We start from the raw sequence: 18,085 nt of genomic DNA, 5'->3' as shown, positions 1-18,085 counted from the left end.
GGGACTACAGGCGCGTGCACCACCAAGCCCGGCTAATTTTTGTATTTTTGGTAGAGACAGGGTTTCACCATGTTGCCCAGGTTGGTCTCAAACTCCTGGCCTCAAGCGATTTCCCCCACCTCGGCCTTCCAAAGTGTTGGGATTACAGGCATGAGTCACCCCACCTGGCCTCTTCTTTGTTTTTGATGGACAGCATGTGAGTGTGTTGGCTGAAATTCAAGCCATTTATTGAACTATGAGGTAGAAATTACATGCCTGGAATAGTGCATTAGAAACAGAAGAAGCTTCAATTCCTATAACTTCAAGTTAGGCAGGCTTACGTTGCCTAAATCTCAGTTAATGTCTGTTTTATTTAAACCATGATTTCTCAATATTTTCTGCCTCTCACAGTTTGACTCCACTGAAATAAATGCATTAATAAGTGTTGCATATCCTTATTGTTTGTTTCATGAGGAAATTATTCCCATCAATATCACATTAAAAGTGGCTTCCACTCTGGAAGCTAAGTACAATTTTCTTATCTAACAAAAAAGAAAACTAAGGCATATATTATTTAAATAACTTGCCAGAGAGGAGAGGTAGTGAGAGACAGAACAAAGATCAGGAGTCAGTTCTGCTTGATGAAGGTAGGGACCATTCTTTTATGCACTGACAAACTGATAAAACCAAAAGTGGGCAGATGAAGCCCCCAAGTCTCTGGATATCTGAGAGAAGATGTCTACAAAGAAGCCATATTATTGAGCCCTGACATGTATATTTTCAGATGTTGGTCTACATTAAAAAAATCATTAAGCATTTGGAGGAACACTTTGTTCAAATGCAAGGATTTGGCCATCATAGTCTTCTTTTAGTGTAAGTGTGGGAGTCCTGTCTACAATGATCTTATCTCCTTTTTGGTTTTGATGATAGATAACAAGAGGTTCTTAGAGTCTTGACCCTTTATCTGCATCTTTATAAAACTTTCTGGAGAGCAGCCATAACTTCCTTATTCCTCAAGCTGTAGATAAAGGGGTTCAACATGGGTGACACCAGCCCACAGAAGAGAGCAATCATCTTCTCTTCCTCTGCCGAGGAGGCTGACTGTGGCTCCAGGTAGGTGAAGATGGTAGCCCCAAAACACATGCAAACCACAATGAGGTGAGAGGCACAGGTCCCAAAGGCTTTGCGGCATCCCTGGGTAGAACGAATGCGCAAAATGGCAGCAACTATGCGAGCATAGGAGAATAGAACCAGGGAACAGGGAAGCAGGATCACCAGAAATCCAGTAATGGCCACCATGACTTTGTTGAAGGAGACGTCCACACAGGCTAGCCGTAGCACTGCTAAGGTCTCACAGGCAAAGTGATTAATAACATTGTGACACAGGGGAAGCTGGAAGGTGATAATTGTTTCCATCAGTGAATTTGAGAAGCCAGCCACCAGGCAGCCGGCCGCCAGCCCCAGGCACAGCCCTCTATGCCTGATGAGCATGTAGTGCAGTGGGTGGCACATGGCCATGTAGCGGTCATAGGCCATGGCCCCCAGCAGGAAGAACTCAGACCCACACAGTGCCAGGGAAACATAGAGCTGCAGCACACAACTGTGGAAGGGGATGGACTTTCGGGCTGAGAGCAAGTGGACCAGCATTTGTGGAACAATACTGTTTGTATAACAAAGGTCCACAAATGACAGAACACTAAGGAATAAATATATGGGGGTATGAAGCCTGCCGTCCAGTCTGATCAGAAGAAGAATGAGGGTGTTTCCTACAATAGTCACCAAATACATGGCCTAGATCAGGGCGAAGAGGGAGACCTGAATGCCCCAATCACTGGAAATCTCCAGAAGAATGAACTCACTCACCCATGTCTGGTTTTTATTTTCCTGACCCATGAGCTTCCAAGTGCCACACTAAAGATGTAGAAATAACCAGTCATGGAAATGAAGAATTGGAAGGTGATTCATAGGGCATATGGAGAGCCCACCCATCTGAACATAAACTCCCCCTAGAATGTCTCAACCAAATCACCATCCAAACTCTGCTTGAACAATGCATCCAGGCATGAGGACCACAGTGGGACCCAGCTGTGCGGGAAAATCAAGGAAAAAAGAAGTTACCTTCTTAAAATTCAGTTTATTGGAATATAATTTTGTCTCCCAAACATCTGCTCTCTTAAATAGGGGAAGGAAATTAATGCCATATTTAGGCTTAAAGTCTTATTCATTTTAGTAGTTGTTACAGAAGAAATGAGAAAGTTTTTTATCCACACGAAATATATGTCTGAGTTCTGACTGCTCTTCACTACCATCTAACTTCTTTTTGTTTACTGGGTTTTTCCTCTGGACCTCTCAGACACAACTCTACTCACCCCTCCTCAGTGGAATGCATCCATGAGACCTCGAACATTTTAAATAGTCTTTGTAGACATTTTATAAGTAAACAGTTTTGAGTTTGTTTTCTGTAATTTGCCCTTTTACTTTTAGAGTGTCAAGTGGAAACACTTCCTCCCCACCTATCTCATGCAAGAGGCCCAGTAAGCCGAGACCAACCCAAGGTAACCAACTTCTAGGGATCAGGTGTTGCATGAAGAAAAGATACACATAACTGCTAAAATTAATCTCTTATCCCCCAAAAGGTGAAGTTAATGAAGTAGTTAGTGACATCAGATTGTTACTTAATATTGATGTTTTCTCAGGGATAGTAGAGTTTATTCATTTCTTGTAGAAAATGGATCAATTCTCACCAGTGAAGATAGAAAGATAGAAGATAAGGCTTTAATTCTAGAACACAGTGACATAGGTAGTAGTGTTTTCTTTTTTAAACTACTTTATTGAGCTTCTGCACAGCAAAGGAAACAATCAACAAAATGAAAAGGCAACCTACAGAATGGGATAAAGTATTTCAGACCATGTGTCTGGTAAGGGATTAATATCCAAAATATACAGGAAATTCCTACAGGTCAATAGCCCAAAAAGGGTTAAAAGTGGGCAAAGGAACTGAATAGATATTTTCCCAAGGAAGACATACAAATGGTCAACAGGTATATGAAAAAGTGTTCAGCATCACTAATTATCAGAGAAATGCAAAGAAAAGTCACAAGAAGAGATCACCTCACATTAGCAGTAGTTTTTTGAACACCAAAATAAAACTTTTTAAATATTTGCTTAGTTACTGAAGGAAGTGATTCATAACCAGGGAATTTAGACAGAGCGTGAGGTCTTGGAGAGAATCTTGCAAAAGTACATAAAGGATTTACACCAAAAATTGGTTGGTATTCCAATGGCTTTACCCTAGTCATGATGTAACTATAAGGGACAGCACACTACAGTTGAATTTATTGAAAGATTCTAGTCTCAGCCTAAAAACTATTGAAATGACTGTTAGAGATCACATGACTTATAACACAGGTGGTAGGGGTACTTTGAAGTTCATTATTATGCAGACTGCAATATTCAGATGGTTGCTCATAAAATATTCACGATTTAGTATTGTTTTATAAATAGGGTCCAAGACACCAAGGAATTTGCTAAAAACATAGAGCTTTCGGAAATTGGGTGTCAAATAAAAATTTGTGAAAATGATCACATCACATGAGGCACCACATTCAATGCCTTGCACTGAGAATTTTCAGTCATCCATCCCAAAGTCATCAGACAATTAATGCTCAACTATAAGACTGGGGAAAAAATGCACAATGCTTAAAGGTGTAAGGTTGTTCACAGTGTGAAAAGATAAAAGGATTCAAAATCTTCATCACAAATAGGTCATTTATAATTAAGAGCAATATTTTGCTCAAACGTTCAAAGTTAACAGATTTTAATCCCCATAACTAAAAATAATGACGTTATTAATTATTTTGTTTCCTTTCTTGTAATTTTCTGTTGGGCTAGATCTATTTGTTCATCAATTTCTTTTTGTTCTGCCCCATTTTATACTAGCATAAAAAGTATTTGTTCTAGAGACATACGGATTAGGAAACTTCCTAGTCATGAAAGGCCTGATACAAATACGCACTGGTGATGTTTACAATGTTCATCTATTCTGGGGTAAATGTATTTGTGGTACCCGCATGCTTTTTAGAGATTTACCAACAGCTGAAGAGACTACACTACATAATATACCACTAAGTGTAGGACCCATCCATTCTTCCTCTTCCTACTGCTTTATTCCCAACCTAGGGCTTCCTACACTGTAGTTCTCAGAATACAGTTCAGATTGAGGAGGGTTGCTAGGTTCATTTTGACAGGCAAGGGAGTTCTCTAAAAAATTCATTGTAAGTACCTTCTCTGGGAGTGTTATTTTAAATCTGAAGATTTGAACTATATTTACTCCATATGGGGGCATTTGCTTTTTTCCTTCATTTTCTCCTTCCTACCTAACATCATGATGGCTGCCGACATCTGCAAATCTTCAGGTTTAGAAGGGAATTATAACTCTCTATCATCTATCTATCTATTGATCTATCTATCTATCTATCTATCTATCTATCTATCTATCTAATCTATTGATCTACCTATCCACACACACACACACACTCTCTCTCTCTCTCTCTCTCTCTCTCCAAGAATTCTTTATTGCTGACAGTATGAATATCGAAGGAATTACTAGTTGTTTTATGTTTACTACTTTGTTATAGGATTTAAACAAATGAACTAAACAACTATGTATATCACAAATAAACTTAAAATATACCAAAATGGGATGAAGAATTTCTCAGAAATGTTTCTATGGTGACCTGTTCTTTAAAGGAATACCAGTGATTTGTCCTACATTGTATGCAAGACTTACTTCAAATACCCTTTCTTTAGTGCTGCCTACCAAGAGCTCAAATGCAACTGTGATGTAGCAAGTTTTCCAGATATTATCAGTGGTGATGTGCACACAGGTGGCATTCATGTGGAAATTATGGTTAAGGTTGGATTCATTTACACTTGACACTTCTATAACAAAGGCTTAAAGAAAAAAAGTGGACAAACATTGAACAATCAAAATGTGGTATTTTTCTACTTCTCTCCAAAAACCTATGCAAAAGGAGAGTATTTATACTTCAAGCCATGTCATTTTTGCTCAGAAACAGTGTAGTCAATTTGGGTTTTTTCTCCATACAAAATATATTTGACATTTTTAAAGGTGACAGGCATTAAACTCAAAGCAAAACCTGTTTCTTTGTAAAATTGTTTCAAATAACTTACCCGACTCAATTGCCCAGTAAATCATTGAATGGTTGGATTTGGTTTCAGAAAATTTTCTTCAGTCTTGTCTACTATTTTTGTGGAAAGTGGTGGGAAGAAAACAAGCAAGCTCCTGAAGCACTCTTGGCTAGAAGAAGTCAAAAGTTCATGGGGTGGAAAGAATGTTAGGAGAAGAATTAAGTTGTGACTGCATTGATCTTTATATGACATTGGGATAAGCACTGATCTCTGTATGACATTGGGATAAGCATTGATCGCTATATGACATTGGGATAAGCTTATTCTTACTGTTTTCTGAGAACGTACTCTGTGCCAGTCATTATGCTAAATATACATCTATTCACATAATATAGTAAATATAGTGTAATCACAACATCATTTCAAACTTTTGCTTGTTGTCTATATTTTACAGGTGAAAAAAGGAGGCGATATGCCTAGGTAATGGGAGTCGGTAGAAAACGAAGGATTATCTGTGAATCTGGTGTGCATCCATTGTGCCACTCCTATCTATAGCATGACCTTGTGTCATGCACAATAATAGCCACTGTTTAGAGCAGGGTGTCCAATCTTTTGACTTCCCTGGGCCACAATGGAAGAAGAATTGTCTTGGGCCACACATAAAATACACTAACACTGATGATAGCTAATGAACTAAAAAAAATTGCAAAAATGATCTCATAATGTTTTAAGAAAGTTTATGAATTTGCGTTGGGCCACGTTCACAGCCGTCCTGGGCTCCATGCAGCCCATGGACTGTGGGTTGGATAAGCCTGGTTTAAAGGCCAAGGAGTAAATGAATGTAAAAATCAGGATATGTATCAAGAGGACTAATTGAGTTTCTACTTTTGATCTCATTCAGTTCAGAGACTGACTATTCCAAGAGTCACAGTGCACCAGAGTACACTTATCCCCACTTGCCCATGAAGGTGACATTTGGCTTTCAAGCCTCATGAGCAACAAGTCAAAAAGGAGAAATACCAGCATCTTCCTCATATAGGGATTCTTTTTGCTTTTATGATTAACTAGCCTCTTTTATGCACTTGAAAAGGTAATCATGCTTTATGTCTGATACGGTAATGAGCACAACAGCTTACAGTGGGTACATGTTGGAGAGACTGTTTTTCCCCTCTAGTAAAAATTAAAGAGATCTGATTATGGAAAATAATGAGAACACAATGGAGATGTTTGTCAAATAATACAAAATTTCAATTAGGCAGGAGGAATACATTCAAGAGCTCTATTGTACGTGATGGTGACTATAGTTAATAACAATACATGATATAATTGAAAATTGCTAACAGAGTGGATTTTAAGTATTCTCACCACAAAAGAATGATAAGTATGTGAGGCAATTCATATGTTAATTAGCTTGACTTATCCATTCCACAATGTATACAGGTATCAAAACATGTACACCGTAAATACATCATGTTGTACACCATAAATAGATACAATTTTAACTTGTTAATAACAAATGAGCTAACATCAGAAGTAGATACAGGTGAGTACTCATATTTAAAAATTAGCTTTCAGAAGAAAATTTGAACTTAAGCATAGTTTTGTGTAGGTGAAACAAGAAAAAGGTGAAGAATGATAAGAGATCCTGAAGTGACTGAAGAGATGAGTCTTATCCAGTTGGAAAGATTTGTTCCTTCTTAGCTGTTTCCCATTGGGAACTTAGAATCTATGAGATTCTAGGATGAGAGCTTTTAGATCATGCCAACATATTTCCCACTATTTGTGTAGTTACTGCCACAGTAGAATAAAAAGGAGACTGTATTTCCAGGTTACTTGCTAATCATGCCAAAGGCAGAGGTATAATGCTGAGTGGCCACGTGGTTACCTCAAAATCCCCATACAGGTAGGAAAGAACCAGGGGTTCTTTGCATAGTCACAAGAATGCTCTCCATGTTGCCCCCTTTGGATTCCACATACAGACACACTCACGAGCTCAAGCTTTCCACACACTTCTTTTCATGCCTGCTTGCCTGTACACAGACAGACATGGAAACTTAATATTGTTAATGGACTAAACGTCTCTGAATTGTACACTTTAGTGTTGTTAATTTTATGTTGTGTAAATTTCACGTCAATTTAAAAAAATCTTCACTTACTGTGATTATATATATATACACATTAAATGCCTTTCTCAAAAAAAATTATGCCAGATTTAAATAAATAAATAGATACATAGATAGATGGATAAATACCTGAAAGAGAAAATTATACAAAATGAGATAATGGGGAAAGGTAAGTGGATATTGTAAATAAGAATCATGTAAATGTAAATAAGAATCAACAAATGAAGAAACTTATTGTAAGCTATCTATGGGAGAAAGTGAAAACTCTACCTTTTCTCTTAAGAAAGAACTAATGGTCATAAAGGGAAAAGGACCTAGTGCTCACTCCTTAGGAAGCATAGGCCCATCCTAAAGGTTGGGAACCCTTAAATCACTTGAAAAGTTCTGGCTGTCTCATTTGAATACCCAGAACACATTTTCCTAGGACAGATTTCCACTGGTGGACAACTTCATCATGCCACCATACCCTCAGGCCTGAAGACTATGGGAGAAGGCCAGGGATTACAGGAACCAGGTATCATCATTCATGTTGATAATTAAATGTTGGAGAATCAAGGAGAATTCCCGACTCACCTGTGGAGAGTTAAGAACGCCATCCTGTACCTTGGAAGGATGGCAGGGCTGGGAAAGTCATGGAATTTGAACAAAGTGCAGTTGTAACAGATAACTTTCTTTAACTTTAGGGATGAAATCTCAGGAGGCCAATTATATTTTGTTTATTGGATTTCTTTTATTTTCCCTCTTCCTCTGTATGGTCACGTATGCACCTAATATCCTAACCTACGTTCAACTTTGCAAATAAAAGTTTTATCCCCCTGTCCCTGGAGTATGAGAAGGAGCTCACCAAACTAATTTCTCAAGGGTGTTACGTTTATGTCTTCAGTTATGCCACCTTTGGATGGAGAGAACTTTGATCCCACTTTATGGGCTTGTAGATGTAATTAAATCTCAACTTCCTCATTCCAATTGGCCCATTTCAACTTCTGTTTGAGCAATAGCTCCTGGTCCAGGCAACTTAGGAGACCATTGGAATTCTCTGTGTGCATCATCTGGTCTGAGCATGGGCAGGGAGACTTTTTTATACCAGTCCCCAGTGAGATGTTGCTTTAGAGTGGGCTGCTTGCTCTCCAGGTTTGGAATTCTAGCACCACCTTCGGGAACCTTCTTAGAACTTTTCTCTTGTCTTTACTTAAAGGAAGACAGACCTTATCCTGGTTTTTAACTTAGATATTTTACTTCCTACAAGCGTTAATAATAGATCTTTAGTGGGGATGCTAAGCATTGTGCAGCAAAACCTGTAGAATTGCAAAGCATTTCTCTCTCTCCCCTTACCCAAGGGTGAGAGTGGAGATTTCCATGTGTGCATTGTTAATATGAAAGCCTCAGGCTGTTCTTACTGTCTGCTCAGCTACCTGGCATTGCCCTGGGAAAACCACCTTGTGATTTCTACTCCCTGGCTTGTTCTGAAGCTGACGCAATGGTATCTTTTTCTGGCTAATGGTCTGAGAACCACTTTCTAAGTACAATGAACAATATACCTAAAGAGAGTTCCCCACCCCTGCGAGTGCTGGAATTGGAGAGAGAAATTCATTAGAGACTGAGGTAGCTCTGGATCTTAAAAACAAAAGAGATAAGGAGTGCAGGGCCGGGCAAAAGAAGAAATTTGCTTTCTAGCTCCCAAAATGTTGCTGATATCTCTCATTCAGTACTTTTTTTTCCTATTTGCTGTCTTCTTTACTTTGTGGATTTCTTATCTAATTTATTATTCTTTTTACCATTATTTTTACAGTTCTAGGAGGAAACAAATAGAAACTCATTTGTAAAATACACGTCCTCACCTTCAGATTTTAAGAAATAATTTTTTTCTATGGTGTATAAGCAAAACAAAAATGACATTTCTTTGGCCTTTTAGTATAGACACTTGTGCCGACATCATTTTTTGTAGTATATATCTTCCTAAATTTATTTGAAATTATGAATATATGATATATTAGATTCCCACATATGAAAGTTTTTTTTTGGACTGCATCTTGATTCACTGATGCATTTGTCTTTCTCTACACCAGTACCATAGTTTTAATTGTAGTTACTTCATGATATGCTTTGATATGGCATGGAACAGGTACTTTCTCACTTTATTTCACTTCTGTCTCACAAACCTTTTATTACTCTTGCTTGATAGCTTTTCTTTCATGTGAGGTTTTAAATCAATCTATCAAGTACCATTTTTAACAGTGTTTTCTAGGTTTGGATTGCTATTTCCTTGAATTACATACTCTGAGAAAATTTGACTTTTATGATATTAATTGCTTTGCTGCCAGAAGTAGCTATCGCTTCATTTATTTTAGGACTTTTTAAAATGTATTTTAAAAAATCATTAGAGCTTTCTCACTAAAGGTCCTATATGTGTATCATTAGATTTATTTCATATTTATTCTTTCATGGTTTATGTTGTTATTGTACACGGGAGAGTTTCTGTTATTTTTTTAGTTGTTGCTATAAATAGGGCATTAAAGAGTTTCTGAATAACTGTAATGACATTTCATGCTTTGTTTTGGACAATTTAATATTATGAAGATCAGTTCTCCAGACAGAAGTAGTCTAGAAACAAAATTTCAGGTGAAATTTTTGGGAAACTTTTGACTAAGATTAGTCAAAATTTTATATGAAATATATCTCTCTATAAATAGCTGGATTAACTTTGAAAAAAGGACCAAATAAAATAGGCATGCTCATGTTATTTGATGTCTTACACACCCTGTAGGAAGACTTATTGAAAGCCAAAATAATTTAAAAAATAGAATACTAGAATTGCATGGTGTTAAGAGCAGATGAAATAACAAACAGGAATGAATAGAGAGTTTAAAGACAGACCCAGACGTAGGTAAACTTAGCACACACTAAAATTACTACAAATGAATGAGTAAAGAATTGATTGTCTAATAAATGGAACACTGGAAAAGTGTTGTGGGAAGTCAGGGACCCCAAACGGAGGGACTGGCTGGATTCGAGGCAGAACATAAATTGTGAAGATTTCATGGACATTTATCAGTTCCCAAAATTAATACTTTTATAATTTCTTACACCTGTCTTTACTGCAGTCTCTGAACATAAATTGTGAAGACTTCATGGGCATTTATCACTTCCCCAATCAATACTCTTATAATTTCTTATGCCTGTCTTTACTTTAATCTCTTAATCCTGTTATCTTTGTAAGCTAAGAATGTATGTCACCTCAGGACCACTATTGTACAAATTGATTGTAAAATATGTGTGTTTGAACAATATGAAATCAGAGAGCCCTGAAAAAGAACAGAATAACAGCAATTTTCAGGGAACAAGGAAAGATAATCGTAAGGTCTGACTGCCTGTGGGGTTGGGTAGAATAGAGCCATATTTTTTTTCTCACAGAAAACCTATAGATGGATGTGTGAGTGGGAGAAATATTGCTGAATTATTTTCCCAGCAAGGAATAGCCCTGGGGAAGGAATGCATTCCTGGGGGTAGGTCTATAGATGGCTGCTCTGGGAGTGTCTGTCTTATGCAGTTGAGATAAGGACTGAAATATGCCCTGGTCTCCTGCAGTGCCCTCAGGCTTACTAGGATTGGGAAATTCCAGCCTGGTAAATTCTAGTCAGACCAGTTGTCTGCTCTCGAACCCTGTTTCCTGTTAAGATGTTTATCAAGACAGTGCGTACACAGTGGGACACAGACCCTCATCAGGAATTCTAATTTTGCCTTTGCCTTGTGATCTTTTATTGCCCTTTGAAGCATGTGATCTTTGTGAATTACTCCCTGTTCGTACACTCCCTCCCCTTTTAGAATCCCTAATAAAAATTTGCTGGTTTTGCGGCTCAAGTGGGCATCACGGAACCTGCTGATATGTGATGTCACCCCTGGTGGCCCAGCTGTAAAATTCTTCTCTTTGTACTCTTTCTCTTTATTTCTCAGACCAGCCAACACTCAGGGAAAATAGAAAAGAACCTATGTTGAAATATTGGGGGCTGTTTCCCCCGATGGAAAAGATAACATTGGATCTATATTTCACAAATATTTAAAAGTGAATGTCAGATATACTAAAGAAATATTGTAATAGGTAAAACTAAAAACCTAATTAAATAAAAAAATACAGTATTTTATGACCTACATGCAGGATTTTTTTCTTTTTAGAAAAACAAACTTCCAAAGCACAAATCACAGAATAAAAAAGTGATGCATTTGATTGCCTCAAAATGAAGGCCTTCTGTTCAACAAAGGACTCTATGGATAAAGTGAACAGAGGGACGACAGATTAGAAGCATGTATTTGCAGTGGGTATAACAGAACAGGGCTAACATCTATAATATATCTATCAATAAAGGAATGGCAAACAACCCAAAGGAAAAATGGGCAAAGAAAATGAACATGCAGTGTACAACAATAAAAACCCAAACAGCTAACAGTTCGCTTCACTCACTCAGAAAATATATATTTTGTGCCTACTATGAGACAGGCACTATTTTAGAGACTTGGCATATACTACTTTACAAAACAAAGAGCCCTGCCTTCAAGGGGCTTATATATGGGGCAGTGAAGGGTAACCTATATTTTAAAATGCATAAATTGCAAAACTGCTAGAAAAGGTAAGTTTTCTGGAAAAAATAAATCAAGGGAAGAAGGAGTGGGAGTGTGGGTCAGGAAGGAAGTTTGTTGTAACAAATACGTCAGTCATGTAAATCTCGTTGAAGAGATGATGGTTGAATGAAAAATCAACAGAGGTGAGGAAGTGGCTATCTAAGGAAAGAGCATCCCAGGAAAAGAGTATAGTTAGAAAACAGGCCCATCTCCACAAAAAATACTTTGGATTTTATTTTTAGTAAATGCAGGGTGTGAGCAAGGTAATGATATGGCCTGAGTTGTATTTTAAAAGGTTCCCTCTGAGTGCTGGGACATAAGAGTGAAGCAGAGAAACTTGTTGAAGGCTACTGCCATAACCCAAGTGGGAGACGGTGGTGTTTCATACCATAGAGTGACTGCAGAGATGAGAAGTGATCATATTCTGCATATATTTTGAAGGTAGGGGCAACAGGATATTTTTGCAGATTTGAATCAGGTATGAAAAAAAGGAGTGGTGAATGGACTCATCACTGCAGTGAGGAAGTTACCATGAACTGAGACAAGGAAGGCATGAACAGAACGATAAAGAGTGAGAGTGGCTGGGAGTCAGGAACTCAGCATGAGAAAAACATGAGAATGAAACTTTGTGTCTGATTACTTTTCAGAGTAATGGAAAATAAAACAATTTTATCTTTTTAGCTAAAAAAATAAAAATAAAAACATGCCGAGTGTTGTTGAAGTTGTACATAAGGAATGATTGTGCACTGAAGTAGGAGTATAGAGTTATAAAGCCATTCTAGAGATCACTATGATCTAGCAACTTGGTTCCTGTGGAAATACACCCAAGAAATTTTCACACAGGTCTTTAAGTGAGCCTGTAGCGTGATATGAATGCCAGGGTGCTGGGGAGTTGGATATTTAGCTACCAGGAATGATAGCTAGAATATTGTGAACACCGTGGATTCATAATTGATCACTGTGAACAATTAGAAGCAGTAGACTAGCAATATTTATATTGTTGAGGCTGGGCATGGTGGCTCACCTCTGTAATCCCAGCACTTTGGGAGGCCAAGGCGGGAGGACTGTCTGAGCTCAAGAGTTCCTGACCAACCTGGGCAACATGGTGAAACCCCATCTCTAGCAAAATACAAAAAATTAGTTGGCCATGGCAGCATGTGCCTGTAGTCCCAGCTACGTGGGAGGCTGAGGGAGGAGAATTGCTTGAACCCAGAAGACAGAGGTTGCAGTGAGCTGAGATAGTGCCACTGCACTCCAGCCTGGGTGACAGAGTGAGACTCCATCTCAAAACAAACCAACCAACAAACAAAAAAAACCAATAAAAAACACAGTGTTGAGTGGAGAAAATGAATACATAGAATCAGATAACAACATAACGCATTTTTTTAAAAAATGGATAAATTCACTGTCAAAACATATTTATTGCATTAATAAATTAGAATAGCTGGCCAAAAGACCAGGAAGAAACAGACATTACAAGTAAGACATAAGAGAATTAATGCAATATGCAGCATAACAATGTTTTGCTCAATGACTGACCTCATATACTATGGTGGTCCCATAAAATTATAATGGAGCTGAAAAATTCTTATTGCCTAGTGACTTCACAGCTACCGAAACGTTGTAGCAACACATTACCTTTTCTATGTTTAGATATATTTGGAAACACAAATATTTACCACTGTGTTAAAATTGCCTACAGTATTCAGTACAGTATCATGCTGTACAGGTTTGTAAACTAGGAGAACAGGCTATACCATGTAGCCTAGTTGTGTAGTAGGCTATGCCATCTAGGTTTGTGTACCAATGGTACACAACTCTATGGTGTTTGCATAATGACAAAATCGCCTAATGACACATTTCTCATAGCATGTCTCTGTCGTTAAACAATACATGACTGTAATAAATTTTCAAAAATTAGTAAGAGGTCCCTCGTGTTATTCCATATACTGACAAGTATTATTAACCAACTATCTCTGCACAAGAGATTTTTAAAAGCCTTATTTTCTAATATCTTAATTCTAACATATATGATCTCTATACACTTCATAAAAGGCAACTCCTAAAATAGCAAAGAACATGTCCATTGATAAATTATTCAATGAGCATGAATTTAACAGCATTGTTAGGCACTGTGACTACAAGGAGCATCCACCTTGCTCTCAAGAAGCTTACAGTCTAACTTGCCAAGACAACACTGCCCTTTCCACTGCAAAAGCAGGTTTTCTTCTTTTGAAAAGTAGGGGATCAAAACAGCTTTATTTTTGAAAATTTGCACAATTTTTAGCAGAGTTATTGATGACAGTAATCTATAGAATTCAAAATTTCCAGTGAAAGGCAATGTGTATAAATAAATTAGATTAAGTCTAAGATTTCACACACAAATATCTTGTAGGTCTAGAATCATTTTCTCCATCAATGCATATGACTTGTAGAAAAACACATTTTCTTTTTATAGAGATTTATCTGTTTTCTCCCAACCCTTGATGGATGAACACATGCAGTGAAAGAGGGGAGACAGGATGCAGGTGCAAACGGGGAGGGAATGGCAGCTGGACCATAACAGGCCCTGCACAGGAAGAGTTTGCATTTTGTTCTAAGCAGGAGATGTAGCCTAATTTATTTTCTCAGATAAAGGTGTCCTCGCCAGGTCAAAGGGCCCGGGTTACCCAACAAATAAATTGCAGCAAAAATAAAGAGTTGGAGGGGACCTACAGGTTGAATAGACTTTGAAGACACACGAAGTGGAAATGTGCAGAACTAAACTAGATGGACTAGGGATGTTCATTTGGGCACTAAAGCCATAAAGACGTGTAAGAAAGTGATTACTACAAAGATCAGCATAGTAGTTACTATTGGGAAAAGGGGTTGGGTGATTAGGATGAGGCACATGGAGGGGCTTCTGCAGTAGCTGGTAGTTCTATTTTTGATCTGAGCAGTGCTTACAAGCAGGTTGGCTAATAGTAATTCACTAAGTTACACAAGCGTTTAGTGTGGTTTCCTGCTTCTGTATTTTATTTTACATAAAAACAAACAGTAATTTAAAAATTAAGCTATTGTGTAAAGAATAAAATGTAGAAAGTAGAGATGGAAACAGAGAAAGCAGATCAATCATGTATAATTGTTGATAAAGCTAACAGAATTCATTGACAATTAGATGTAAAGGGAAGGAATCCAGAATTATTCTGAGTGTGTTCCTTTTACTGATATAGTGACGGTATACTGGGGCAAGAGACGAGCAGTTTGCCGTAGATGAAGCAAGCACAGTAGTACCAGTTTAGCCATGTTAAGAATGTGATTCATTTTTCATAACTGTTATTAAGCAAGCAATTGGACACATGTGTTTGGAGCCCATGAGAAAGATCTTGTCTATTCTGGAACTAAGAAAATTAAGAACTTCATTATAGATGTGTGGATAGAAAGGTGATAGATGCCATGAGTCTGGGTAAGATCACTTGGAGCAGACAGAGAACAGCAAGCCACTATATCCACAGTAATTTTATAAAGCCCATTTTGAATAACCATATGGGAGAGAGAGGATTGCATAATACTTAGGCCTATAATTAACCCTAAAAATCTTTTTTAAGTAGTTGAATATCTACTGTATGCCAGCCACTCTGCCAGGTATTTTAAAAAGATTACCTATAATCTTCAAAATCATCACACGTTAGGTATTATGGCTTCTTTTAATAGCTGAGGGAACTAGAGGTCAGAGATGGTTGAAAGCCACATTGTTGGTGAGAGGTAGAGTCAAGACACAAAGTGTGACTGGTCTCACTCAGAAGCTCTTCGCCCTGTCCACATTATATTTCCTGAAACAAAGGAGGCGTGTGAAGTCTAGGAGGCTAGATTTCCAAGTGGACCCCAGTTTCACAATTGGAATTTTTTGTTTTTGTTTTCTTTTCACATATTTAACAGGGCTGTGATTCTTAGAGCTATAGTGCCAGAGCCAGTGTACAAAAACATGCTCCCCTTGGTCTACCTTGTCAGAAAATCTTAGGAGAAAGGACATAGCAATCATTTCTTCTTTGTAATGTCTTCCTTTGGACTGTTGGAAGGGAGGAGAAATTCATTGAATCTTCATCCTTTTTCACTAAATTTTTGCAACACTCTTTGTAAGACACTCCGAACGTCATTGTTCCTCAGGCTGTAGATTAAGGGATTAAGCATTGGAGTCATGACAGCATAAAAGAGGGCAATCATCTTCTCCTGTTCCATGGAGGAGTCACCCACAGGTCTCATGTAGGTGAAGATTGTAGCCCCAAAGCAGATGCAAACCACAGTGAGGTGAGAGGCGCAGGTCCCAAAGGCTTTGCGGCGCCCCTGAGCAGAAGGAATGCGAAGAATGGTAGCAACTATGTGAGCATAGGAGAATAGGACCAGTGAACAGGGAAGCAGGATCACCAGAAACCCTGAGATGGCCACCATGGCCTTGTTGAAGGAGACGTCCACACAGGCTAGCCGTAGCACTGCTAAGGTCTCACAGGCAAAGTGATTAATAACATTGTGACACAGGGGAAGCTGGAAGGTGATAATTGTTTCCATCAGTGAATTTGAGAAGCCAGCCACCAGGCAGCCGGCCGCCAGCCCCAGGCACAGCCCTCCATGCATGATGAGCGTGTAGTGCAGTGGGTGGCACACGGCCACGTAGCGGTCATAGGCCATGGCCCCCAGCAGGAAGAACTCCATGCTGCCCATTGCCAAGGAGACACACAGCTGGAGCACACAGCTGTGGAATGGTATAGACTTCCGGAATGAAAGAAAGTGAACAAGCATCTGTGGGACAGTGCTATTGGTATAACAGATGTCCACAAATGACAGGACATCAAGGAAGAAGTACATGGATGTATTGAGTCTGCTGTCCAGCCTGATAAGGAGGAGGATGAGGAAGTTCCCCAGCACAGTCACCAGATACATGGCCAGGAACAGGACAAAGAGGAAGACCTGAGTCTCCCAGGCACTGGACAATCCGAGCAGAATGAATTCACACATCCATGTCTGGTTTTCTCTACCCATGAGCCTCTGAGGACCAAACCCAAGTCATAAATAGTAAGTCCCAGAACTTCAGGGTGGCAGAGGCTTTATGAGGTCATTTACACCAGGTAGCCCATCTAATATTAAGTGATGTGGTTTTCCAGATTATATACATCTCCTTGAAGGTTCTGGCCACAATAGAACCTGTAGATGTTCACATTCGTTGAGGAAAAAAACCTCTTCTTCCTTAAGTGGGGAAGATTTTATTAAAATGAGTGAACACTTGACTTAAAAAGATCGACTGTGAAACTGGAATCTCTTCTTTTACATCCAATTTCTAATTATAAAGTTTGCTTACTTCTTTGTTGGATACCCGTTTTTCCCTCCTTACTGTCTCAGAATCCATAGTAAAGTAACCTAACAGTTACGAACATATTTTAAATTTTTTGATCTCTGAATTCCCTGACTACAAAACTATGTTGCCCCATTTTTATCCATTTATAATTAGAAACTTGGGGCTTCATCTTAGAAAGCAAACATAAAATAGATTTTTAAATGATAAAAAACTGTCAAAAGTCTCTTATCTGGATGATAAGGTAAGAGGAAAGAATGCCCAATGTCATTTTCATCCTCCTGCAGAAAAGTAGCAGAGTATGTGTTCACAGCAGGCTATGACTGTCCAGAAACTATATGTCAGTGATGCACCTACTCTCTTCCCTAATAAATGATAAGAACTTACATATTTGCTAGAAGTATTAGCCTATTAACTGAGAGATAATGGTCATCTAGTTGCATATTCCCACTGGTTCTATTTGCATTATGTCTTGAATAGTGACAGTTTGGAGACCATAGTGTGATGGAAAATAATTAACTGAAATTAACTCATTGAAATGACTATTGATTATCCCTCGCTCTCTTTCTCCCAATTCCCTTTATTCTTGCTCTCATCTCAAACACTTTGCTGTTCCACTCCCTTGGAAAACTTTGTCTTCTCTTATCTCTGTACTGTTCTCCTTCTATTGTGGCTCACAGAACCAAAAGGTAACACTCTAGCCTGCTCAATACCATCTCCAAACTTTCTAATACTGATGATAAACAGTATTTTGGAAAGTTCAAGGGCTCTAGTATTCAAAAATGCTCTTTGAAACTCTTAGTAATCTGTGTTTGCACCTTATTCAAATCACAAATGATTTGGAAACATTTTATGGTCTTACCAAAACCTACTCTAAATTTCCCACATATTC

The 18,085-nt window shown here is 38.3% G+C and overlaps 1 protein-coding gene and 1 pseudogene across 1 annotated transcript; both read right to left on the bottom strand.

Moving 5' to 3' along the window:
* Positions 1-951: 951 nt before the first annotated feature.
* On the bottom strand, positions 952-1,872 carry LOC112621503 (annotated as a pseudogene).
* Positions 1,873-15,947: 14,075 nt separating this feature from the next.
* LOC112621731 (olfactory receptor 2F1-like) lies at positions 15,948-16,883 on the bottom strand. The gene has a single exon (XM_025381102.1). The coding sequence runs from the start codon at positions 16,881-16,883 to the stop codon at positions 15,948-15,950; it is 936 nt and encodes a 311-aa protein (XP_025236887.1).
* Between the last annotated feature and the right edge of the window lie 1,202 nt (positions 16,884-18,085).

Source organism: Theropithecus gelada, chromosome 3 (assembly GCF_003255815.1).
Source record: "Theropithecus gelada isolate Dixy chromosome 3, Tgel_1.0, whole genome shotgun sequence".
Lineage (NCBI taxonomy): Eukaryota > Metazoa > Chordata > Mammalia > Primates > Cercopithecidae > Theropithecus > Theropithecus gelada.
Note: the sequence above shows the minus strand (reverse complement) of the source record. Positions and strands in the feature narration are given on the sequence as shown.